At 58.2% G+C, this 26,352-nt stretch overlaps 2 protein-coding genes across 5 annotated transcripts in view; one reads left to right on the top strand and one right to left on the bottom strand.

Moving 5' to 3' along the window:
- The first annotated feature begins 519 nt into the window (after positions 1 to 519).
- The window catches only part of LOC122364352 (mucin-19-like), a 55,069-nt gene continuing 29,236 nt past the window's right edge, over positions 520 to 26,352 (top strand). For all 4 annotated transcript variants that reach the window (XM_043334646.1, XM_043334647.1, XM_043334648.1 and 1 more), the window contains exon 1: positions 520 to 769. The gene's annotated coding sequence lies outside the window, so the exon portion shown is untranslated. The remainder of the gene's footprint in view (positions 770 to 26,352) is intronic.
- LOC122364353 (translation initiation factor IF-2-like) lies at positions 22,060 to 25,684 on the bottom strand. The gene is made up of 2 exons (XM_043334651.1): positions 25,476 to 25,684; positions 22,060 to 24,492 (listed from the first exon to the last, which is right to left on the bottom strand). The coding sequence occupies exon 2, from the start codon at positions 24,100 to 24,102 to the stop codon at positions 22,588 to 22,590; it is 1,515 nt and encodes a 504-aa protein (XP_043190586.1). The 5' UTR covers positions 24,103 to 24,492; positions 25,476 to 25,684; the 3' UTR covers positions 22,060 to 22,587.

Here is a 26,352-nt window from a genome sequence, read left to right on the forward strand (position 1 = left end):
GAGGTCTGAAACCCTTCCGACGAAGTGCGTTGCCCTCGCGGTCATCCTTGACCCGTTTCCCTCCGATCTCTGTTCGTTTGGGGCCCATCAATTCAACGCCACTTTATTTTGGCACACACTGCAAAGCAAACCGATCATCATTAGTGAGGACCGATTTGCAATCATTCCTGGTTCACAAACACTGTGCGTTGAATGGACACCTGTTGACCTTTGTCAATGAACCCTTCCCCTCCCCATTCGCGCCGCACCATCCACCGTTTGATGGCGGCCGCGGCGTCATGGCCGCCGGGCATTCCTGTGTCGGCACTGACAGCCCGGGGGCATTCCTCCCGCCGTGGAGCGCCGCCTCTGACCTTGCCGAGTCGGTGGACGCCGCTGGCGCCGTGCCCAGCAGGCGGAGGTCACCGGCGGAGCGTCGCTGCCGACCCTCCCCTGCCGTCGGCGCCGACGGCCGACGGTGCCAATACCATGTCACGTGGTACACCCAGGTGACGCAGGAGTGGATGTAAAAATACGGCCGGGGCGGCGCGGCGGCCGGCCGCGGCCAGTTGACCTGGAAGAGGCCGCCGGCGCCGGGTCAGCGCTGACCTGAGGCGGATCGAGAGGGGGAGAGTGGTGGTGGTGGCACGAACATCGCGCTGAGAGTGAGCGAATCGTGGTGAATGGTGCATCGGAAGAGAAAATGGGAATCTTAAGTGAGATGCAGCCCATGGAGCGGGCTTCAGTGTTGGTGATATCATAGAATCTTCTTCATATCAGATTGAATAAGGTAAACGTTCAAACTTCGAGACATTTATAGCTTATTATTCACCGTGTAGTTCGTAAGTGTGTATAAGTGACCATCAATGAAAACGTAGGTAATGTTACTTTACCGTTGAATTAGCGCCTCCCTATCAGTGGTAGGCAGTCCCTAAAAGTGAGAGTGAGGAGCGTAATCCTCTTCCCCAGATCTCGAGATTTGATGGACCGTTTTCCAGAAGTTAAACGTCTTGGACGTTCTCTGGAAGGAGAAAAAAATCCTAACTTCGAATTATGTTGGTAGTAGGGAAGCCCCTAATTTTCACAATCCTACATTTGTGCATTTAGTTGACAGACATGCTCTTTAAAAGGCATGATGAGTCGATGCGGCTAGAACAGCAAAATGCTGATGCCATGATTGCCATTATTTTCTTCGGCGACATCTTTTGTTCAATCAGTCATTTTCACGACGGGTGATTTGGTAATGTTACAGTGAAGTTAAAAACCAGGGCTCTTATTCGAGGCAGTGTTCTTTATATCGACGACAAATTAATATGGCATTGTTCCGTTTTGAAGATGGCAAATGGTTAGTGAAGGCTTCAGCCGCCAGAGTTAATAATCGAAAAATAGATCTGACTAGCGCTGCGGGCGATAAATTGAATCGATATCCGTTTAACTTTGAAGTTACCGTTTTTATGAAAAATAAGGCAGCTTTCTTATTTTAGGTAGTCTTTAGTTTTACAGAATTCGCCGATATCTCAGCTCGCGGCAGCTCTTCCGAGGCGTCCGCTCCGTCTAGACTGTGCCGCATTACAGGGAGGCATTGCGGCACAGCATTTCCACTCGGCTGAGCCGCGGGCGTCATGGAAATAAAACACATAAGATGCATTGCTGTGTGCAGCTTGCCTGCACACAGATAATTACTCATGGTTAAATGCGGTAGCTTGCAATGAACGAGAGGTTAATCACATTTCACCAATACGACGAATAACTGTTATGACATCACACAACTGTCAGTAAATTATGGTGGTCCCCACTTGCTTGTATTGTTTGGCAGCGTTCAACGCACTTATCAGCGGAAGCATAAATTAGCTGTAACTGATCATAATGGCATCACCATCGTCAATAGAAGTGTTCTGTTTTGGCATCAGAGCACAGACTCGCAGATCCAATTAATTGCCACCGTTTCATAATGTGAAATATGAGAAAGTATTCAATTAAGATGTGATGCTTTTGTGTCGCTGACGCTTTGTGCGTCACAAAGCCGCACACAACGAACCTTTTATTCGTATGCCATCGATAGGATAAACGATACCCGTCATTCAAATGCTATTAACCCGGCGGCCGCTGGGCCTCCGCGCCACCCGCCGGCCGCTGGGGGGGGGGGGCATATAGTTGCCCCCCCCTTTACTTCCGCGGCGATATCGTCGCAACGCGAAGAGATAGAGAAGCGAAACTTTGCACACATCTTCCTGAATACCTAGCCAAAGTTGTGTCCAAATTTGGTGTCGATCCCATTTGAAATGACGTCACAGTGACGTCATAAGTCAAATTGTAGATTTGCGACTCTCAGTTTCCTCACGATACATCAGGTATATGGGACCGAATATAAAGGGCCGATTATTGGTTAGGAACTAGATGGAAGTGTACTTAGCTGTTTTAGGATGACAGCAGGTCCTGTCTAGTTCATTTACAGTTGAGTTTCATGCTCAGCGTCATCAGAAACGGTCCATATCGGAAAACGACAAAACTTTATGACGTCACTGTGACGTCATCTTAGATGCTACAACCACCAAACTTTCTTCAAACATTGCCTAGGTATTCATTTGAAGCTATGCCAAGTTTCACGCTCGTAGCTCATCAGGTTTCGGAGATATTCCACAAAACGTAAAGGGGGGCAACTTTATGCCCCCCCCCCCAGCGGCTCGTGGGTTAAGCGGGAGGACATAACAAAAATATTTGAAGTTAGAACAATTAACCTGCGCCAGGCCGGGGGGTTGTTTGAACACCCTCCCCCCCCCCCTGCGGTTTTTCGCAGATATCTCAAAAACGACGGGGCGGAGCGCTGCCGTTCTTGGCACACCTGTTCGTGCATCGTTTCCGCACATGTGAAAATTTCAGATCCAGGTCGCCTTAGGTCAGATCACCAGGTAACGCCAAGTGACCTCACCTCAGAAAATATAAAAATGCTCGTCATAGCTACACCGATTGATCCATTGCCTCGAAACGTTCAGCGATTGATAAGAGCAACATTATCTATAAAAAGTATATCTCGGAATTTTGATATCGGTGACCTAAGGTCAGGTCAATTTTGCGGCCTCTCCATAATTATAAGCCAATGGGAGAAAATTGAAAAGCGTCTGCTTTGCACGCACGCTATTCTAGACACTCTCAAACATCGAGATGTAGGTAAGATTGACACACTGAACCGAAAAATGGCAACTGTGACCCCTCGTTATGTCCCCGAGGTCATCTCAGGTCACGAACAGAATCTAACAATTTTTCGCTAATAACTTCTGATAGAGGCGTGCTAGAGCGCTGAAAATACCTTAGATGTGTTCGGCTCGACGTTGCGGATCGACTGATATGTGTTTAGTTGTCGTTTATCGGTTCGAAGTGAAAGAGCTTATGAATATCAACGCGATTTATTTTAGACCGGTGCGAATGGGCCGAGAGAGAGATCGAAACGTAAACAAGTATGGCGAGCGCCAGCCCACGTCCCGTGCGCCAGTCACGCCGCTTGGCGCGCACAGTCAGCTGGCGCCGGCAGGGGCGCTCACAGGCACCTGGCACCGTGGGGTCGCAGAGGCGGTCCAAGTAGGGGGCCTCGGGGGGGGGCCTATATACAAACACAACATCTCCGTTGTCGCCCGGGAGGTCACCGGTAGGCGGCGCTCCGGTGTCGGGTGGCGGCCACGGCTCACAGCCAGCGGCGTCTCCGGCCATCCCCTGAACCGGGCCCACGAGCGGCGCCAGACACGCGTCATCCTCAGCACAGTCGGTCTGTCCCATGTCCGCCTGCGGCGGCGACACGGCGTCACTGACGACCTCTTCTCTGTCCCTGCTTTGCGTCGGCGGGCCTCCCACCAGCGGCGGCGAGGCTCCGTAGGCGTCATCAGTCTCACCGGGTACGGTGGGCTGTGTCACGGAACAGTCGGTTTGGCCGGTGTCCGCCGGCGGCGGTGACACGGCGGGGCCGGCAGCTGCACCTGGGCCCGTGCTCAGCGTTTGTAGGCCTCCCGCCGGCGGCGGCGAGGCCCCGTGGGTGTCGGCTGGCCCGCTAGACTGCCCTGCGGTGGACTTAATCTGGCCGGTGTCCGCCGGCGGCGACGACACGGCGGGGCCGGCAGCTGCACCTTGGCCCGTGCTCGGCGTTGGGATGCCTCCCACCGGCGGCGGCGAGGCTCCGTAGGCTTCAGCGGCTCCGGCCGGGCCTGCGGGCTGCGCCGCAGTACCCCCGGGTTGGTCCGTGTCCGCCGGCGGCGGCAACACGGCGTCACCAGCGGCTTTGTTTCCGTCGCCGGTCCGCGTTTGTAGACCTCCCGCCGGCGGCGGTGAGGCCCTGTACGCTCCAGTAGCTCCGTCCGGCTCCGTAGACAGCAACGCGGTACGCCCGACTCGGCCCGTGTCCGCCGGCGGCTGTGACACGGCGTCGTCAGCGGTTCCGTGTCCATGGCTGGTCCGCGTTGGAAGGCTTCCCGTCGGCGACGGCGAAGCTCCGTGGGCGTCAGCCGGCTCTGTAGGCTGCGCCGCGGTACACCCAGCTCGGTCCGTGTCCGCCGGCGGCGGTGACACGGCGTTATCAGGGGCTGCCTCTCGGTCCGTGGTCTGCGCCGGCCAGCCTCCCGCCGGCGGCGGGCAGGCTCCGTGTGCGCCAGCCGGCTCGGTGGGCTGCGCCGCGGTACGGCCGGCTCCTCGGCCCGTGTCTGCCGGCGGCAACGACACGGCGGCGCCGGTGGCTACCGATGGGCCTCCCGCCGGCGGCGGCGAGGCTCGGTACACTCGGTCCGTGCTCCAAGTTGGGATGCCTCTGGCCGGCGGCGGTGAGGCTCCGTAGGATGCGGTAGCTCCGACCGGCTCAGTCGGCTGCGCTGCAGTACTGCCGGTGCGGCCCGTGTCCGCCTGCGGCGATGACACGGCGCTGTCAGGGGCTGCCTCGCCGTCCATGGTCTGCGCTGGCCAGCCTCCCGCCGGCGGCGGGCAGGCTCCGTGGACGTCAGCAGCGTCACTCAGCTCGGCGGGCTGAGGCGCAGTGTGCCCGGCTTGGCCCGTGTCCGCCGGCGGCGGCAACACGGCGGTGCCGGCGGCTACCGTTACTGGCGCCACCACCGGTGAGTCGCGTACTCTCGTCACTGCAGATGTCGCCACTGGACGATCGGCCGTGGTGCTGGCCCTCCGGCGGCACACCACCTCAAAATGTCCTGGTTCGCCACACGCACGACAGATGGCGCCAACGGCGCGACACGTGTCTCCGCCGGCGTGCTGGCGACGGCCACAGGTAGGGCAACGCTCAAGAAACTGATGATCTGTGGCGGTAGCGGAATGGGCGACACTCGGCCGCCTGCGCCTCTTGTAGGCCGGCAGGCGCGCCGCGGAATGTCCCTCCTTGCCGCGGAGGTCTGGGCACGTGACACGGGCACCATCGCTCGCCCGACAAACGTTCACGGCGTATTTGAGCGTCAGCTCAAAGTGTAGGGGTTTCAAGCATCGGAACCGGCAACCTTTTAATGGTTCCCCCCATGTACAGACATTACGTTAATCAAAGTTACTCTACAATGCCCGCCTGCCACCCGGGTGTATTAAACTAAGCGGCCCGTATGATTGTTCGTTCACGTTCACCGTGTATCAGCCCGGCATCTGCCTTTACCCAATTCAAAGATTTGGCTCACATTCCCATTACATTGTATTTTGGGTCTCGCGGGACGAAGTGTCATTCTCTCGGATCATTTTCCTCACGCACACTATACACATCACACTTACAATCGCTCACTCATATACGCCACGCGCCGCGCCGATTAATTATAATTTAGATGGGACTGTCCTGGATATAAAACGGGAGTGCCCACCGCTATTTGCGGCGGGTCGGAAAGCCAAATGAAATCCAGGACATTTGTCGGGGACTTCCGCAGCGCCTGGGCGCTGCGGCGTTAATTTAGGGGGGAGGGAAAAGTTCGCTTACCGAAAGATGTTGCCCCGACGACACCGCACTGGCAAATGCCTCGAGAGACGGGCCCGCGAGTCCCAGGTGCCGGCCAGCCGCAGCCTTTCACCCGGCGGGCACGCCTTTCCCGCCGGAGGCTATCATACGGCGGACTGGCCTTACACGCACCCTGGTACTCCGGCCCGCCGCTCCTCTCCGACGTACACGTCGCGCTAAATTTTGCCCTTACATAATAATGCCCCCTCCCTCGAACGGTCAAAAAGGGGTCCCCTTACTCTCCAGGTGAAGCTTGCGCTATGATCTGTACCAATAATTATCCTGCCTGAATCATTCATACCACATACATCCAACTTACATCAGTACATTACACTCGATCGCCCAACCCCAAGCTCCCTCTCAATGTTCGTCCGTGTCCGTACTCCTGCCAATCGCATCACACGCTTGCCGTATTGTTCGCCGCTCCAATCCGTAGCCCGCACTGATCCGCTCGCCCGCATCACCTCGAGTTCCTTCCGCTCCTTCCTTTCCGCCCTTAGTCTATCCGCGCTGCACAGGCCGCCTCGAACGGCGGCGCGCGATGCACTGCCGGGGGCGCACGCTGCTGCCCATGGCCGGTTGTAGCGGGCGGTGGACACTTTGATAGATGGCCGCCTTCTTGGGCGGCCGTACCTTCATCCCAGCGCCACCGCCACAGTCCGGGACCTCCCGAGCTGCAGCTACTGCCCCCGTTTGTAAGGTGCGTGCTCGCGCGCCGCTAGGTGTCGTGGCGACCGTCTCCTTCTGCCCAGCCCGCCTCAGAGTTGGACGGCTCCCGCCAGGCGTCCCGGGGTCGCGCCACCAGGTGGCGGTGGCGGCGGCGGCGGCGGCGGTTCATTGGCGCGGGTGGTGCGCCGTGCCCGCCGCCTGTCACGCTGCCGCCAGCTTGGTGCGCCACCGGTATAGGGCGTCGATCAACCACCAGGTGGCGGTGGCGGCGGCGACGGCGGCGGCTCATGTGCGCGGGTGGTGCGCCTTGCCCGCCGCCTGTCACGCTGCCGCCAGCTGGGTACGCCACCGGTGGAGGGCGTCGACCCCCGGGAGCTGTCCTTTGGCGCCTCTGCACGGCCGGCACCTGAAGCTGCCGCCCGACCATATGCTGCCGCGGATACTCGGGCCGCTGGTTCTGGATCGGGCGGCTGTCGACAGGTGGTTCGGCTGTATCCCAGTCCGTGCAGAGCCGGCGGGGCCGTCAGGTCGGCCGGCCCGGCCGCCGTCACACACTGTACCGCCGCGGCCATTGGCACCGCGGTTTCCAGTGGGGCGGCCGCAGGCTGCTGACCGGCGCGGTGGTGAGACGGGCCGAGCTCCGCCGCCCGCCGTACTGCCGGGGGCTGAACGGGACGGCTGGCGGATAGCGCGGCCTGATGGCCGTATGAGCGCCGCCGCTCCCGTCCTGCCGCGGGCGTTATCGTCGCTGGAGGCGGGCGGGCGGAGGTCCGTGGGCGAGTGCCGCCGCCCCGAGCTGGCGCGGCAGTAGTAGCCGCGGGATCGGCGCGGGGCAGCGGGCATTTTGGGCAGCGAGATGGGCGGTAGAGCGTCGTCCCTCCCGCCGCGGCTCTTGAATGCTGCGGCGGACCGGGAGGCGAGGTGAACGGCCGGAACGGCGAGGTCAGCAGCCGAGCGCAGCCGCCCGTACCGCCGCGGCTCTTGAGTGCCGCGGCTTCCGGGCAGCCGCGCAGACGGCTGGAGCGGCGGGGTCGGCAGCCGAGCGCAGCCGCCCGTACCACCGCGGCTCTTGGGCGCCGCGGCTTCCGGGCAGCCGGGCAGACGGCTGGAGCGGCGGGGTCGGCAGCCGCGCGCCCACCGCCCCCGACTTGCTGCGGCAGTAGTCGCCGCCGGGAGCGGCGGGGCGGCTGGCGTGCGGTGCGGCGAGTTGGAGAACGGATCACCGCCGTCGCCCGGCCCGTACGGCCGAGGTCTTGGTCGCCGCTGGCTCCGGGTCGGCGGCCGGCGGACCGGGCGACATGCCTGTGGGAGAGCAGGGGCTTTCCCTCCCCTCAATCATTCTGGCCCGTACATAACACACATACACACATCGCGACACTCTGCGGCATACATTTTTCTGAATCATTAACACTTGCAGCCTCGGTTCACATGAAATCTGACTAAATGTAGTTACCTTATTACGCTTCATCTGTTACAGCATTCACTATGGGGAAAAGTTTGTGACCGTTCGATAATTTTGAATGGGAATGTGGATTTTTATTAATGACAGCGAAACCTCGAACCAGTCCACCACCATGTAGAAACTAGTCTAACCACAGTTGTAATACAGCATGCCTAACCCAAAACCGGGCCGACATCCACCACTCACGTTAGCTGGTGGTCTCACACATCCATGCATTCTCCGCTCTCATTCGTCTGTTTCTCTCTCTCTCTCTCTCTCTCTCTCTCTCTCTCTCTCTCTCTCTCTCTCTCTCTCTCTCTCTCTCTCTCTCTCTCTCTCTCTCTCTCCCCCCCCCCTCTCTCTCTCTCTCCCTCTCTCTCTCTCTCTGTCTCTCTATTCTCTATCGCTTACTCTCTCTCTCTCTCTCACTCTCTCTGTTCAGCCTTCGTCTCTGTCTCCGTCTTTGTCTCCGTCTCTGTCTCTGTCTCAGTCTCAATATCAGTCTCAGACCCTGCTCTTTCACTCACAATCCGTCATCCCTCCTCCTCACCAAGTCCATAACCCTTTTCCCGCGTGCGCCCCAAACATACCTCAGTAATTGGCCGCGAACACGTGATTTGAGCAAATGCGTCGTGATCCTCGGACCTTGATGTTCAGCGGATAGGGTATTCCGCGCCTGACTGGCACTTGCTCGGTCATGTGTTCGGGGCCAACATTTCCATGCGCTCGCTCGCTCAGTCGTTTGCTGTCATCTGATCGCTCCCTTATTCCGTCACGTCTCCTTTCCTCCGCCGCATCGTCCGTCGTCTCTCTCCCTCGTCATTTAAACTCCCCTCCCCCGGTCATACTCCCAAACCCCGGTCATTGTCCCCGTCCCACACCCGCGCAAACACATTCCCTCCCCAGCCCGAGACCCATCCCTCCCCAGTGCCCGGACAAACACAATCAAACGCCTGCCTTGCCCTCCCCCAGCCCCGTCCCTCCCCACGACCCACGGCGCGGCGGCGGTCCACCCCTCGCGTGCCGACCGGCGCTCTCGGGCGCTTCATCGCACGACTCTCTCTCTCTCTCTCTTTCTCGCGCGACTCTGTCTCGCACGACTCTCTCGTGCGACTCTCTCTCTCTCTCTTTCTCGCGCGACTCTCTCGCACGACTCTCTCGTGCGACTCTCTCTCTCTCTCTCTCTCTCTCTTTCTCGCGCGACTCTGTCGCACGACTCTCTCGTGCGACTCTCTCTCTCTCTCTCTCTCTTTCTCGCGCGACTCTGTCTCGCGCGACCCTCTGTCACGCGCGACTCTGTCTCGCGCGACTCTCTCGCACGACTCTCTCTCGTGCGATTCTCTCTCTCGCGCGCGCGACGCATTCTAAATCCACCCATTTCTTATACATTAACACACAATATGCCATCCTACACTCCCCCTACATAAACCGCCGGCAGTGAAGCACGGCGGCCGACCATGACCCCGGTGCGCCGGCTCCCCACGCCGCCGATGAAAGACGACCCCAATCTCCTCACACCCACACTCATTAAGCCACGCCCCACCCCCTACTTCAACCCCCCCCTCGCGCTCGCACCACCCCATCGCCTACCATCTCCACCCCACGCGCCCCGTCAACATCATTATCAAATGCCATCAGCCGGCGGGCGGCGCCACTTCGCCATCCTCCCCTCGGGGCAGGATGGCCAGTGGCCGTTCTCCCGCTCTACCTGCGCCGGTCACTCTCTCTCTCTCTCAGGCCCTCAGAGGCCACCCCTCCAACGGGTGCTGAACCGTCCGGCGGAGGGATAGACTGTGTGGCTCTGGCCGGGAGGGTCAAGGACCCGCCCGGGTCCCAAGCTGCGCGGTGATTGACTCCCCCCTCCCCTCGCGTCAGCCCACGAGGAGTGGGGACTGGCGATCACGCGGCGCGGATGGGCGCGCTAGCGCACCAAGGCGCTGCCTTCTCCATTTACGAAATGGTAATGGTTATGGTTATTGATGATTGGGCGGCGTTGGTCGGCCTGCCCCGCGCGATGCGTCTCTTCACGCGATTCCGCGTCACACATGGCGACCGGCCGCGAGCGGATATATTGGTCCCACGACTGTGTCGTCGGGAGGTCGGGACGATATTTTATTGAGAGAACATGCTCCCGACATGTGTTCGAATCGGTGTACGAACGACCAGGGACCGCACCCGGGCGTCATTCACCGCTCTGCGCTCTGCCAGTACGCATCTCTATTTTTTACATCATGTGCAACATCTGCCGGATCCTCGGGTTCGTGATGGTAACGCTTCTGTGCCTCGGCCTTCTGGGACTGGTCGTACCAGTCCTATTCAAGCTCTCCGGGCTGGAGCCTCAGGTAAGCATTGAACTGGCCTGTCCTTGGGCCACTGATCAATCAGTTTTCACACGGGTACGGAATACGGATATAACGTCCCCGCTCGAGTGTGGGCACATTATATCGATATTTGGCCCGCCTCAGCACACGTAGGCGATGTGTGTTTGACCGTCTATAGGTTCGTGGTTTGAGCCTTATGCTCCATGTACTACACTAGTATCTACTTGACTAATGAAATGAATATAATGACGCTCGTATTAGGAGACGCCTCATGCATCATGCGCACGCAGTCATAAATATGCAACAATGCCGGTCGTTTTGGCTCATATTTATGGCGTGGCATGATAGCATGCACTCTGGTTCTGTATCTACCTGACTAATGAAATGAATATAATGGCGCTCGTATTAGGAGACGCCTCATGCATCATGCGCACGCAGTCATAAATATGCAACAATGCTGGTCGTATTGGCTCATATTTATGGCGTGGTATGATAGCATGCACTCTGGTTCTGTATCTACTTGACTAATGAAATGAATATAATGGCGCTCGTATTAGGAGACGCCTCATGCATCATGCGCACGCAGTCATAAATATGCAACAATGCTGGTCGTATTGGCTCATATTTATGGCGTGGTATGATAGCATGCACTCTGGTTCTATACGTGCATTATATGCACGCTTGTGTAAACACCTGCCAATGCGCGAGTGAATAGACACCTGTTCATGGCGTGATATAATAGCAGGCACTTTTCGTGCATTATGCGCGCGCCGGTTTAATCGCCTGCCAATGCATAATTGCATTGACACCCGTTTATGGCGTGGCATTATGGCACGATCCTACTCATCATTGATGTTCAGCCTCATGTTTGCATGCATATGATCACAGCGGTTCATATACATGTCGTCACCGACACCAACGGTTAAATTTTGTACGTGAAACTATTATGACTGTTTTCCCTGCCTTGTAACCCGACTGCCCGATCTCATCGGTCAGTAGCCTTGTCCCTGAGTTCAGCCTTGAACCCCCCCCCGTACGCCCATCCTCTGTCCCTTGCCCTCGGTAATTTCAGGCGGAGCCGCGGTGTTTACTTCAGTTTGCCCCTCGCCCTTTGTTCGCCCGCTCGCACGGCGGATGTCATTGACCCCTCATTTCACCTTCACAGATGGAGATCGTGGTCAATGCCACCCGAGGCTTACGGGCGGAGCTGGAAAAACAACACCAGCAGATCCAGCGGATCGCCGCCGAATCGGCCCGGCTGGAAACCCTGATGAGTCACATCAACACGACCGCCCGCGCGCTTCAGCGGGTCGAGGCGGCGCTGACGCTGGGCTAGCGTGCCGGCCCTTGGCTTGTGATTTACGCGTTGTTCGCCAATACACCTGCCCCCCCCCCCCCGGATCGCTGTGTATCTCACTGAGTCGCTTGGGGTGATCGAGCTAACGAGCACGGGGGCGGGAGGAGCGGCGCGGCCGCCTTGAGGTTGTCTCCCGGGGCCCGTCGTCATCCGTGCCGACATAGTCGATTTCTCGTATGGTGACTGGTGGAGCCGGTAGTAGCCGTCTCGTCGGAGGCAGAGGGAAGGGAGTGGAACCCGCTGGTCCGGTCACTGGCTGCAACGGCACCATTTCAGTTGACATGTCGGCTGCCCTACTGCCGGGACGGGACTCGGGCTCACGGGACCCCCTTTTCCTTAACAGCCGCCAGCGCGCCAGCCATAATCCGATAACTCCGACCCCCACCAGGAGTACCGCCGACACACTGACTGCGGGCGCGAACGAGGGGGCGTGAAAGGTTCGGTGAAACGTACTGCGGGCGGCTTCAGATTTCAATTTGCGGAGGGTCGCCTCGTATTCTTTCAATGGTAGCTTTAATTGGGATGATTTGGCGATGGTCGCCTTCAATTTTTGATTTATTTCAGCCGGCACCGCCGACCCTGCTGTAATTGACTGCCAGTGGTCCGCCTCGAGCCGCGGAAACGGCCGATGTACCGGAACCGGCACCCTGTATCGGGATTGCAGGCCGAAGGTGGCGGGGAGCTCTACCTTTCCGTGCAATCCACTACACCCCTCCGGTAGCTGGAGCAACCCACCGTTCGGATCAAGAGGAACACTACTGTGCGTCTCTTCTCCGTCGGGCGGGCAGAAAACTCGCAGCATATGGGTCGGGTCGGGACAACTATAAAGCCACTGATTCTCTTGAACGTGTTCAAACAGTGTAAGATTAGAAATTTCCGCCGTTTGCGGACAAATATCCGATACATATTTGCTTTGGAAATATATAGCGGCAATGCAGCTAGCCGGAGTAACATTCGACGAGAATTTAAACACGCTGGCTACGGCCGTGCACATATGGTCAGAGAGAGATTTAAACCGGGGATGCGCACCCGTTAGACATTCATAAATATTCGCCGTGTTTGTCGAAAAGTAGCGGTCCCCTGACACGGCCAAAAGGGGGTTACCGACGTCAAATCGGCCTGTTATGGGATATCCACTCGGACTCGCCACGCGTACCGAGCGGAATTGATAAATTTGGAACGTTTCCCGATGAATTGGAAATTCGAGCACCCCGTAATATGGAGAGACTCCCTCCTTGATAATTACAGTGATTGTAGCGGTGGACAGAGTTGACGCCATGTCTGCAGGGGAGGCGGAGAAAGAGTAGGAGGGCGGTAACGATGCTCGTGCTTCTTCCATTATAGCGCGGAATTCCGAAGGTGTCAAAAGCGTAAGGGGCACTTTTCCCATCACGAGATCTCGCGCCTGATTTATTTCTTCATCTAAGAGTAAACGTAGTTCTGCGGTATATTCGAGAAGGGTTACAGAGCCTTTAAGTAAAGACAGCACGGCATCCTGTACCACTTGCAAGATCGTCATGGAGGTTGTCGAAGAAGTTAGAGCGGCCATACGCGTTGCGTATTCGGCGGCCAAACCATCCAGTCTATTTAAACGATTTTCCTGCTGATTTAGCTTTGACGCGGTTTTGTTAATAAGAGTGTATTGTTGGTCCACGGCGTGTAATATTCCATTTGTGGTGGCCGTCGCGGCCACCGCCCACTCTTGTAGGTGCTCGACTTGGGAAGCACTAGCCAGTCCGAATAGGTTTACAATTGAATCCTGCCTGAAGGGCCTTCGCTGAGAGATTTGTCCGTCGGACCTAGGGTTCGACGCGGGTTCGGGAAATAATTCGTTGAGGATTTGCTTTTTCGTAACTAGCACCGCATACGCTTGCGTGGCCCTCTTCACCTGAGTGTCAAAGGCTTGAATTGTATTGTTTAAGACGTCAAATGTCGAGGGTTCAGCCTCAGCCCTATTCTTAAGTTCTTTAAGTAATTTGGTAGAGTTCGCAAGAAAGGCTTTCATTGTCCCGAGCTCGACCCTGTAATCGTAGGGATGTAGATGTATTAGTACGCGGTAGGTGCTTCCCACCATACTCACCGTCCCGCGGCGGACGAAGATCGCCCCGGGACGATGCAGCACCTCACCTGGGCCTGCCATCACCAGTAGCAGGAGCGCCGCCAGCAACATTGCCGACCCCAGACCGATTCGGGCCATCTCGCGCCACAGAGTCGGAGTGCAAGCCGCTGATTCTAACACCTGTCCCGCCGGGAGCAGACTGGCCGACGCTATTTGCGGCATCAGGGCGAGTACCTGTCCGGAGGCCGCCTTTCTCGGTGCGGATAGCGCCCGGAGGCTTCCACTCTGGCGTAACGGTGGGCCGGGTCATCCTCCTCTTCGGACGATGACCCGCTTTCCGTCGCGCTGCGTAGAGAGTCGCCCTCCGATTCGCTATCCGACCCGCTGGTCGGCTCCGGCGTGGTGGATTCGGTCCGCCCCTGATTACCTGCGCGCTCGCCGTCCCTCGGCCGCCTCCCGTCTCCACGGGGCGTCCTTTCCCCAGCCCTGGCGCTCGGACCGGCGGGGTCATTGAACGCACCCGCTATGCCTCCCGTGCCTCCACGGGCGCGCGGCCCGACCGGAGCGGCCTCGGCCGCCTCGATCGGCGGCGCGGCGCCGTCGGCTGCGGAATGTGCGTGAGACGCCGGCGGCGGTGACGGCGGCTCAGCGTCGTACCAGCCCTCCTCGGCCGGGCAGGGCGAGATCCGCTCAGGGCCGGAGCCGGCGGCGCGCTCTCGTCGCGTCGGGCTCTCCTCCCCACTGCGGCGCAGCTTGAGGCGGTCAATGTGCACCAACTGCCTCTTTTGAGTTTTCACATTTTCTATGTAGTAATTGACAGCACCAAACTTGTCAATGACTATATAGCCGGATTTCCACCGGCTTGCAAGTTTTCCTTTCTCTCCCGGTTTGAGCTGCGGATTGTTAAGCCTTACAGCGTCTCCCACATTCAGCGTGCGCAATCGGGCTTTGTCGTTTCGGCGGACCTGATTGGCCTTTTGAGCCTTTTTCACATTCAGGCGAACCTCGGCGAACGCCTGTTGAGTGTTTCTAAGCAACTGCTCCACATACTCGTGGTAGTCGCGCCACTGGACCGCCTTTGCATCCAACAGCGCATCTGTTGGCAGCTGTGCCGAGCGCCCGTGCACCAGATAGAACGGGGTGTGTTTTGTGGAGCCGTGCACAGAGTTATTCATGGCGAACTGGCATGAAGCCGCATACAGATCCCAGTGGGGCTCCCCTGTTGTGAAATGCGACCACTTGAGTTTGTGAGCCCCAGCCGGGCCGGCCGGCGACGCGCGCGCGAGTTGTGAGCCGCTGTGGACACGTGACCGGCCGCCTGCGGGCGAATTGGGCGGAGCCGACTGCGGCGGCGGTCGCTGATCAGCGGTCAGTTGGCGTCCTGATCTCGAACCCGTAAGGTACGGCCTTTTGCGGCTGATCTTTGCACACGGGTAGAGTGACGGCGCGACTCAGGCACCGGGAGAGTGCGGCCTTGAGGCTGACTCCTTGCACCCCGGTTGCTACCGCTGGTCGGCTTGGCGTCGAGGAGGGGTGGAGGGTCGGCTATCGGTGGCGGCGCGGGGTAACCCGGTGCCAACCCCAAATTGGAACCTTTGGGGTGTAGTGCATTTCTGGATCGGATATCGGTAAGGTCAGCTAATGCTGTTTAACTCCGACAATTGTCGTTTAAAGGGTGGCTAGTCACGGGTTGTATTTGATTGTGCTTATCATCACAATATATCGCGGCACTTCAACGCATTTCTTTAAGTAGTCGGTTGAAACTTACAGTCGATCCGGTCTTAGGGTTTGTCTGAATACAGTCCACACTTTTATACACGGCCAGAGTCGCAACATAGTCCTCCGGGCCGGATGTAACTGTACCTTTGGAATTTTTCGATCAGTCATTGTCGGTCAGTAACTGCTTGTTTTTTTTAGACTCCCTTTCTGAACATTGCCTGTCATGGAGGAATTGATCGCCACTAGGACTAGACTTCGCTCAAAGGCCACAAAGCTCTGCAACGATTTAAAGGCTTGTCGGCAGGAGGATCAAAGATCCTTGGATCAGGATCAGCTGGCGTTGAAAATCCACCATGTCGAGAAGCTGCTGGGCGAGCTTCAAGGCACCCAAATTCAGCTTGATAAGGTAGGGCAATCGGATGAGACCAGCCATATCCAGATGATGGAGGATGAGATATTTCTGAGTTCTCGAGTTCTAGCCCGCCTCGAGAAGGCTGCCGAGGCCAGGGGCGTGCCTGTGCCGGGGAACTCGACAGCGAACTCTGAATTCAAATCCTCTCTGGCTGTCAAAATCCCAGTTTTCGGTGGCGACATCATGAAATGGTCAGAGTTTTGGGAGTTGTTTATGGTCTCAGTTCATCAGAATCCTGGTTTCGAAGATGTTCAGAAGTTTGTCGTGCTGAAATCGCATTTAGCTGGTGCAGCCCTTCAGGCCATTCAGGGTATCCCAGTCTCTGGCAACGGCTACGCCGAGGCTGTGGCAGTTCTCAAAGAGAGGTTTGACCGAAGTGAGCTCTGCCGAGAGACGCTCATGAGAGAGCTTTTGAACATGCCTGCAGTCCGCTCCAATGATCTGAGGGCCCTGCGGTCACTGACGGACCATATCGCTGCCCACACCAGAGCCTTAAACTCACTCGGTGTCACATCAGACAGCTTCTCTTCACTCTTACTGCCCATGGTTAAAGAGAAGCTTCCAGAGAGCTGGCGAGTTGAGTGGGCAAGACAGGGAAAAACACAGTTCGCTGATTTTCTTGAGTTCCTTCAGCAGGAGATACGGGTGCAGGAGTATGCGAGAGGTGTAGCGGCACCAGATGCTCCCTCAAAGTCTCCAAACTCCGCGGCCTCTGTAGCTGCCACCCTTAATGTACAGCGCATGCCTCGCGCTTCAAACAAAATGTGCCCTGCTTGCTGCAGTGGGACGCACCCGCTCCCACAGTGCCGATCATTCTTGAAAATGGATCCTGAGGCTCGGTGGAGAGTTGCGTCGGCATCAATGGCCTGTTATTGTTGCCTAATAGGAGGACATCGCGCTCGAAGCTGTCGGGCTGGAGGCTGCAGCAAATGCGGACGGAATCATCACGTCCTGCTGCACCGCCACTCCGATGCCCATTCTCCGCAGAATCCTGGTGTTGGGGTGGCACCCACGACTGGTGCAGATGGGCCCTGGCCGGCTGGTCTGCGGCCGAGGGGTGTAGAGGTGAGGCCCCAGGACGGCCACTTGGAAACAGGACAGCGTCCATCCAGCTCAGGCCCTCCGCAGCCCGCTGCTGCTGCGCAGGCGCCGCCGGTGGGTCCGTTCAGGCCAGAAACGGTCCCAATCAGCACGGCTGGGGTAAGGACAGAATCACGTGATTTCAATGTCGGACGGCATCGCTACCAGGCTGGTGGGGGGAACATTGGCAATTGTTTCTTCCAGACAGCGCTGGTCAGGGCCGGTGATCCCCAGAACGGTCGAATGGTTCGGCTTCTCTTGGACGGGGGATCAGACTCCTCTTACATACGCAGCTCCCTGGCAGAGGAGCTTGGACTGCCGGTCGTTGGCACCGGGACCTTCTCCTGCATCGGTTTTCAGGAGAAGCTCGAGGAGCCACGGGAATACGACCGAGTCAGGATCGATTTGAACAGCCGGTTCGATGACGGACATGTGACTATTGACCTGTGGAGCACGGAACGGGTGTGCTCTCCCCTCCCGGTGCCGTCCCTCTCGAAGGTGCCCGGTCAGATGCCCGAGATGATGGCCGATGATTTTAAGGGAGGCGAGATTGACCTGCTAATCGGTATCGATAACCTCTATCGAATCGTGCAGTGGGAGCAGGTCGATGTAGGTGACGGACTTCGGGCCGTCGCCACCGTTTTCGGCTACGTGATGCACGGCCTCCACACGCACAGTGACAGATTTGAGGATTCTCCGTGCCGAAGGACGGAGAATCTCGCCATGAGGATGACTGCTGGAAGACTCGACGAGGAGAGCGTCGGTCCACATCACGGCGAGATGACGGACATGCTGGTTGATCCTGTCCTCGAACCGGGGGGAGGACTGACGGTGACCGACTGCGTGCCGGCGTCCCATAAGGAACCACCCATCACTGAAACGGGGGGAGGACGGACAGTGGCCGACTGCGGACTTGCGTCCGATTCGGAGCCGTCTCCGGCCTCAGACGGTGTCGCGTCTCTACATCGAGGGGCTCGATATGACAGAGTTGATCGGGTCCGGCGGCGGCGCCGTCGCCATCGTCGTATCGATGCTCATTTGACAGATTGCTGGAAGCAGGCCGTGTTGCGTGCCTGGACTCTGTCGCCGCGAGGAAGACCTACCCGTTTGCCCAAGGTGGGAGACGTGTTCCGAGTTCATAGCGACAGGCACCGCGGTCGCTGGCCTTTGGTCCTGGCTGAGCGGCAGATCTCTGGGCCTGGCAGGCACGGACGAGCGGACAGGAGATGTGTTCCGGACAACTAGGTGGCCAATGAAGAAGCTGAATCCTTAACTGTTTTGATGATTCTAGACTGAACAGCAGTTGTATTGAAGTGTTTGGAAAATGTAAATGGCCTTGTGAATGTATTTATGTGTGTCCTGACCTGAAATGACATTTATCGGGTTGCGCTTGACTTTTCTTTCTTTTTGCAACAGACCCTGTCCTGACGCGTGAGCTCTCGGTCAGCGAAGCGGCGGCATATGGTGCTCTGCGGTGCTTCACCGGAACGGTCTTTTGGACTGTCCGGTCACAAGCAATGGACGGATGGACCGGTACGGCGGCTGGACGGTGGCACGGCGGCCGGACGCTGATCGCACGAAGACCGGGCGCACTGGACTTTCCCGGAATGGCTCAAGCTGAAGCCAGGCGAAGCGAGTGCGGTGTGCGTGTGCCTAGCTGGACACTGGACAGTGACGTGCAGTGACGATGTGTACGTGATGCGGCGGACGCGGTGCTGACGTCACGGTGATATCGGTGATCGTTGCGTCCAAGATTGGCAGTTTATTTTGTGTTGAAAATTTGCTAATTTTCAAGGGGGGAGTATGTTGTGAAATGCGACCACTTGAGTTTGTGAGCCCCAGCCGGGCCGGCCGGCGACGCGCGCGCGAGTTGTGAGCCGCTGTGGACACGTGACCGGCCGCCTGCGGGCGAATTGGGCGGAGCCGACTGCGGCGGCGGTCGCTGATCAGCGGTCAGTTGGCGTCCTGATCTCGAACCCGTAAGGTACGGCCTTTTGCGGCTGATCTTTGCACACGGGTAGAGTGACGGCGCGACTCAGGCACCGGGAGAGTGCGGCCTTGAGGCTGACTCCTTGCACCCCGGTTGCTACCGCTGGTCGGCTTGGCGTCGAGGAGGGGTGGAGGGTCGGCTATCGGTGGCGGCGCGGGGTAACCCGGTGCCAACCCCAAATTGGAACCTTTGGGGTGTAGTGCATTTCTGGATCGGATATCGGTAAGGTCAGCTAATGCTGTTTAACTCCGACAATTGTCGTTTAAAGGGTGGCTAGTCACGGGTTGTATTTGATTGTGCTTATCATCACAATATATCGCGGCACTTCAACGCATTTCTTTAAGTAGTCGGTTGAAACTTACAGTCGATCCGGTCTTAGGGTTTGTCTGAATACAGTCCACACTTTTATACACGGCCAGAGTCGCAACATCCCCAGAGGAAATATACTTGGCCAACATGTCCGCTATGACTCGGTGTGTACGTTCCACCACGCCTTGGGCCTGCGGGTGGTATGCGGTGCACGTGCCGGCTCTCACCCCCAACAGAGTGTACAGCTCGGTGACAATTTCCGAGACCAGCTCGGCGCCGTTGTCACTCACCACATCACACACTCCGTGCCGCAGAAAAACGCGGTCGCGCAGGGCCAGTGCAACATTTTTGGCCGTTCTAGATGGCAAGGGGATCAGCTCCACCCAACGAGTGAAACAATCCACCACGGTTAGCAGCACCGTATTCCCACGGTCGGTGAGAGGCAGGCCGGTCAGCAAGTCAATGCTGACCTTTTGGAAAGGCCGGGTCGCCTGGTAATTGTCCTGGATTGGTGCTTTGCCGATGAAACCCGCATTTCGCCCCTCACAGTCGGCACACTGACCTACATGCCTCTTAAGGTCAGCAGTCATGCCCTTCCAGGTGTACTTTGGCCGGAGGCCACTCCACATCTTCCGCCACCCGACGTGGCCACCAAAGCTGCCCTGATGGTGATCAATCATCAAGGCCTTCCTTAGCGACTTAGGGACCACCAGTTGATGATTTCCGCCCGATCTGGAGCGACAGTAAAGTATTCCCTGTTCGTTCATGAAATATTTCTTGTGCCGCAGCGGTCCCTGGCCGGCGGCATCTCCCTCCAGATATTGAATGATCGGTTTCAGCTGCTCATCCTTGAGCTGCTCGGATCGCAGCTCCTCGGCACTCAGCCGTTTGATTCCCATCTCCGTGACGGTACAAACCGGCCGAGTGCGCGAGTCGAGGTCAATGTCAGCTGTCACCTTTTGGCCTTGCCCTTCTTTCATGGCCTGCCAAGTCAAACGGCTCAAGCCGTCTACGTGCGGAATTTCGGGCCCAGGGCGGTGTCGCACCTCGAACTCGAAGTCGAGCAGCCTCAATGCATCCCTAACGAGTCGTGAGGAGCCCTTTGGTTCCGTGGTGGCCTGGAGCAGGTATCTCAGAGCGCTGTTGTCTGTGGTCAGTATGAAATGCCGTCCGTCGAGATAGTAAAAGAACTTCTCACAGACAGCAAAGACCACAGCCAAGCTCTCCTTGACCAGTATGGGCTGCGGCAGCTCGGACGGCGTCAACACCCGGCTAGCATAGGCTATAGGGTGAGAGCCGTCCTCGAACTCCTGATGCAGCGCCGCTCCCAGTGCTCGTGAGCTCGCGTCGGTGTAGACGTGAAATGGGTATTTACCCGAGAAGTCGGGGTACCGGAGTACCGGACTCTCGCACAAACACCGTTTCAGCGCCTCAAAGGACTCCCTGCACTCCTCAGTGAACACAAAGGGCACGTTCTTCTTCAGCAAGTTCAGTAAGGGTCGAGCCAGGGCCGCAAAACCCCGCACGAAGCGCTTGTAAAAGTTGGCCAGGCCCACGAAGGCTCTAACCTCTGTTTTGTTGGTCGGTTCTGCTATTTGGGCGATAGCCTGTGTCTTGCTGTCATCGACACTTATACCCTCGGGAGAGATGACATGTCCCAGCAGTTTGACCGACCGACAGAGAAGCCTCGTTTTGCTCGGTTTGTATTTCACCCCGTGCTTCCGAGCCAGCTGGAAGGTGCTCTCCAGCATCTCGAGGTGCTCGGTTTCAGTGGCGGTTGAGCAGATCAGGTCGTCTAGGTAGCAATGGATCTTTCCCGTCGCCAGCACCGGGGCGTACACAGCGTCTACAACTCGCTGGAGGCTCGCGCTGCTATTCTTCAAACCCATGAGCAGCACTTTGGGTTTATAGCCCCCGAAGGGTGTTATAAACCCAGCGAGCTTGGCACACTCAGGCAGCACGCGGATCTGGTAGAAGCTTTTTGTCATGTCCATCGAGCTCACGAAACCCTTGTTACGCCCCAGATCTTCTAATATGCGCTGCATATTAGGGAGCGGGTAACTCAGGGTCTCGGTGATCGAGTTGAGCTTTACGAAGGACTGACAGAGTCGCCAGGAGTCAGACTCTGAGGTGGGATTTGGCTTCTTTACCAGGATGCATGGGGACGTAAACCCATCGTACGCCGGCTCTATTAGGTCATTTTTGAGCATTTCCTCCAGCTGTCGCCAGAGCTCCTGGCGCTGGTGCTCTGAGCACGGATACGGGCGCGAGTGCACGGGCTCGGCTCCCGGTTTGAGCCGGATTGTGGGTGCCGCGATTTCTATGCGGCCGAGGTCATAATCGTGGCATGAAAACATTGATTGATGGCGGCAGAGCAAATCCTCCACACGCCGTTTGCGATCCCCACTCAGATGTTCCAGGGGGAACTGACTTAGAAAGTGTTCGCGGCTTGGCCAGCGGCCGGCCCAGAGCGGCGGCCCAACACCGTCCTGGTCCTGACCTCCCACCGGATCCACATGCACCGTGGCGACCAGCCCTTCATACAGCTGAGTTTGCCCCAGCTCGTAGCCGGCGGGCAGCTGTATGTCGTCCTCGGTCGGGTTAACGAGTGGGATCTGGATATAGCCTGCCGAATTGGTTTTGGCCACCAAGCTGGGCACTTCCAGAAACGGTTCGAGCGTTTCCTCGGGTGGCTGAGGAACAAACTCGACCAATTTCTCGGACGAGCCCCGGCCCGCCGTGTCCAGCTTAGCCGCGATCACGCACACGTGCCGCGAGGGCACGGTCACGTCCGTGGAAAGACACACCGCTCGCGGGCCGTTATACAGCCCGCAGGAGGAAGCGAATGGAACGCGGCTACTCCCTATCTGTACACACCCCTCTGCCGCATTTAACACCATTCTTGACGCCTTAATAAAGTCGATTCCGAGTAGCACGTCATAGGGCAAGCCCTGTATGACGCACATTTTGTGTTCGAGTTTGAAAGCCCCTATTTCAACCGTCAGCACCGCCTCGCCGATGTTGGCCAGCTCTCCGCCGGTGACCGAGCGGAGTCGAATGCCGCCTCCGGCGCTCAGGCTAGGCCGCACGGGCAGCCTCTGCCACGCCGCCGCGGATAACAGCGTCACTGAGGAGCCAGAGTCCACCAAAGCTGAGAAGCTCTGATCTCCCACCCTCACTTTCAACTTTGGCAGCTCCGACTCTCTCTCAATGAGGCTATTTACCGAGAGAACGTCATCCTCCCCCGCCCTGTCAACTCCATTAGCCAATCGGTCGGGCGCGCTTCCGACTGGCCCTACCAGTTTAAAGGCTGCTGCTGGGGCGGCACGCGGTCCCGGACCGCTGGGAACCTGGGAGCCGTCATCCGGCCCCCGGGCGGGTAATTAGGTCTCGGTCCCACGCCACGCCAGAGCGGCCCGCCCGGCGCCGGCGCCCTCATCGCTCCCCCAGTGTACACTCCGCGCGCTACTGGCAGCCGCGGGCAGGGACAGTCCCGCACGTAATGGGGCCCGGCGCAGTTGAAACAAGCAACCGGTCCCCTCGGAGCGCCTCCCATGGGGCGCGGCGGAGCCTGCCCCTGGTATCCCGGAGCAGCGGGCCGTAGTATGGGATACTGGGGCAGCCGAGGCCGATAGCCCACGGCGTTCACCCAGTATTCCATCGCGCTCGGACCACTCAGATGCGGGGAGTAGCCGGGCGGGCAGTTAGAGGCCGACGGCTGAGCCCATTCCAGCCCCTGGTCGCACATGTCCGGCCCCGACTGGGGCGGGTGCCCTCCCGGTCCATAGAAATTGTCACCATATGTTGTCTCCCCCAGCCCAGGGTCAGCCATTGTCGGGTGAGACAGTGCCGTCTCGTACCATGGGCCAGCGGATCCTGACGGACCGGCCGAGTCCGGCACCGCCCCCGACCCATATACAGCGGCCCCATAGGCCGGAGGGACCGGCGCGTGGAATGGGAGCGCGTCCGCCCGGCCGTGTCCGGCTGCAGAGTAGGGCGCAGACAATGTATGCGACCCCAGCGCGTGAGACAGAGCCTCGGCGGTGCTGGCTATGTGGGTCGCCACCGTCTCGCGGAGCTCGCGCACGGCTCCGCGGATCTCCTCTAGCGCCCGAGGCGTCTCCTCTCCGATCTGATTCACTCGGACGGAGCGACCGCCCGAGCGCTGCAGGGCATCAAATGTCTCTTTGCTGGTCAGCTCGATCACGGCGGCATCCATGTCCCCTATGCCCTTCAAATGGATCCGCTCGAGATTTGTGGGCTTCAAGCCCTTCAGGAAGTGTTGGTAGATGAGTTTCTCGCCCAGTTGGCGGATGGGCTCGTCTTGTGACTGAGTGAATTGCGGCCATGTTTTATACGCGAGCGATTTAAGCCGCTGCGCATACCCCCGGGCGGTCTCGGTATCGCCCTGCTGACAGCTCGTGAGCTGCAGCAGGTGCGCCACCGGGTCCGTGGGCTTGCGGAAACGGTTAAACAGCCCGCGTTTAAAATCTTTCCACAGGTGACCCAGCCCGAACACGTCCGAGCCCACCTGTTTGGATGCCAGATACGTTTTGAGGAAACCCTTTGCTGGGCCTCTCAGGCGCATCGGCATCACCTTCATAATGTCATTGGCGTCGAGGTTTCCCAAAGAGGCCGCGTTCTCCACTGCCTCAAGAAAATCCCCGACGCCCACGCTTCCCTCCTTGTCCGGCTCAAACATGGGAATCTCCCGTAATGCCCCCAGGTTTTTGGCCGGAGGCAGGACCGAATACGTGGACTGGTCGGGCCCATATGTGGCCCGAGGGCCCTCATCATCCGTGGTGGGCATAGCTCACACGAGCTATAACGTCACGCTAGTGAATTGAAATAATACGAACACTCCCCTGTTAGCACCCAATATTGCAATCTCCCCACACACCCTGAAAACCCACACTACAAAATAAAGACAAAACAAACACACGGACACTCACACGCTCCGCTCGGAGCAGATCGGTACTCACCGCGGAGCTCTCAGCTGACTCTCGTCAAATCACCGTGACGATGAGCCCGCGCCAGTGAGTCCTCCGAGCCTCTCGTGAACCTCACGAGACGGTGCGTGCCCGCACCCTGTGCGCGAGCAACCGCGCCAGCGATCTCGAGAGCCCTTCCGCTCTGTCGCTGCCGCGCCGACCTTATCGCTGTGTTATCGCCGTAATCGCCGACGTTATCGCTCCTGCGCCTGCGGAGTGCGTATCCTCCTCAGATATTGTGCGGTAGCAAATTGTTCCCCATGCCCCCCTTTAATTGGGCTGATTCACGCGTGTGAACGTGACGAAAGGTATGGAAACAAAGATTTACACAAGATATTGAAGCCAAAAGTAAGAACAGCTCGACCGGTAACCACCTCCAAGGGAGCGGAAATGGCCGAACGGCGCCCACGTCATGTCCTTTGACCCCGCCTCTGCGACACCCGGGCTCCGTCCGGGCCTCCCTCACGGCATTATCAGGACCGATCGGCGTTTTATCCCGGGTAGCGCTGGCCTTCCGTTGCGCCAGCACGGGCCAGTGGGCCGCGTGCCCGGAAGCGGCAAATACGCCCGGGTACCAATGTGCCCTGGTGCCGGGGAGCGGAATACTACACTTGTCGCGTGCCGCAGATTATGGCGGAAGGAACACTTCGGGCATCCTGACCTCCGATGGGAAAGATTTCCCGGCCGCGGTGCACCATTTTTATGTAGGGGTTTCAAGCATCGGAACCGGCAACCTTTTAATGGTTCCCCCCATGTACAGACATTACGTTAATCAAAGTTACTCTACAATGCCCGCCTGCCACCCGGGTGTATTAAACTAAGCGGCCCGTATGATTGTTCGTTCACGTTCACCGTGTATCAGCCCGGCATCTGCCTTTACCCAATTCAAAGATTTGGCTCACATTCCCATTACATTGTATTTTGGGTCTCGCGGGACGAAGTGTCATTCTCTCGGATCATTTTCCTCACGCACACTATACACATCACACTTACAATCGCTCACTCATATACGCCACGCGCCGCGCCGATTAATTATAATTTAGATGGGACTGTCCTGGATATAAAACGGGAGTGCCCACCGCTATTTGCGGCGGGTCGGAAAGCCAAATGAAATCCAGGACATTTGTCGGGGACTTCCGCAGCGCCTGGGCGCTGCGGCGTTAATTTAGGGGGGAGGGAAAAGTTCGCTTACCGAAAGATGTTGCCCCGACGACACCGCACTGGCAAATGCCTCGAGAGACGGGCCCGCGAGTCCCAGGTGCCGGCCAGCCGCAGCCTTTCACCCGGCGGGCACGCCTTTCCCGCCGGAGGCTATCATACGGCGGACTGGCCTTACACGCACCCTGGTACTCCGGCCCGCCGCTCCTCTCCGACGTACACGTCGCGCTAAATTTTGCCCTTATCGCTCGGAGCAGATCGGTACTCACCGCGGAGCTCTCAGCTGACTCTCGTCAAATCACCGTGACGATGAGCCCGCGCCAGTGAGTCCTCCGAGCCTCTCGTGAACCTCACGAGACGGTGCGTGCCCGCACCCTGTGCGCGAGCAACCGCGCCAGCGATCTCGAGAGCCCTTCCGCTCTGTCGCTGCCGCGCCGACCTTATCGCTGTGTTATCGCCGTAATCGCCGACGTTATCGCTCCTGCGCCTGCGGAGTGCGTATCCTCCTCAGATATTGTGCGGTAGCAAATTGTCCCCCATGCCCCCCTTTAATTGGGCTGATTCACGCGTGTGAACGTGACGAAAGGTATGGAAACAAAGATTTACACAAGATATTGAAGCCAAAAGTAAGAACAGCTCGACCGGTAACCACCTCCAAGGGAGCGGAAATGGCCGAACGGCGCCCACGTCATGTCCTTTGACCCCGCCTCTGCGACACCCGGGCTCCGTCCGGGCCTCCCTCACGGCATTATCAGGACCGATCGGCGTTTTATCCCGGGTAGCGCTGGCCTTCCGTTGCGCCAGCACGGGCCAGTGGGCCGCGTGCCCGGAAGCGGCAAATACGCCCGGGTACCAATGTGCCCTGGTGCCGGGGAGCGGAATACTACACTTGTCGCGTGCCGCAGATTATG

The sequence above is a fragment of the Amphibalanus amphitrite genome, unplaced genomic scaffold (assembly GCF_019059575.1).
Source record: "Amphibalanus amphitrite isolate SeventyFive unplaced genomic scaffold, NRLGWU_Aamphi_draft 000671F_arrow, whole genome shotgun sequence".
NCBI classification, from domain to species: Eukaryota; Metazoa; Arthropoda; class Thecostraca; order Balanomorpha; family Balanidae; genus Amphibalanus; species Amphibalanus amphitrite.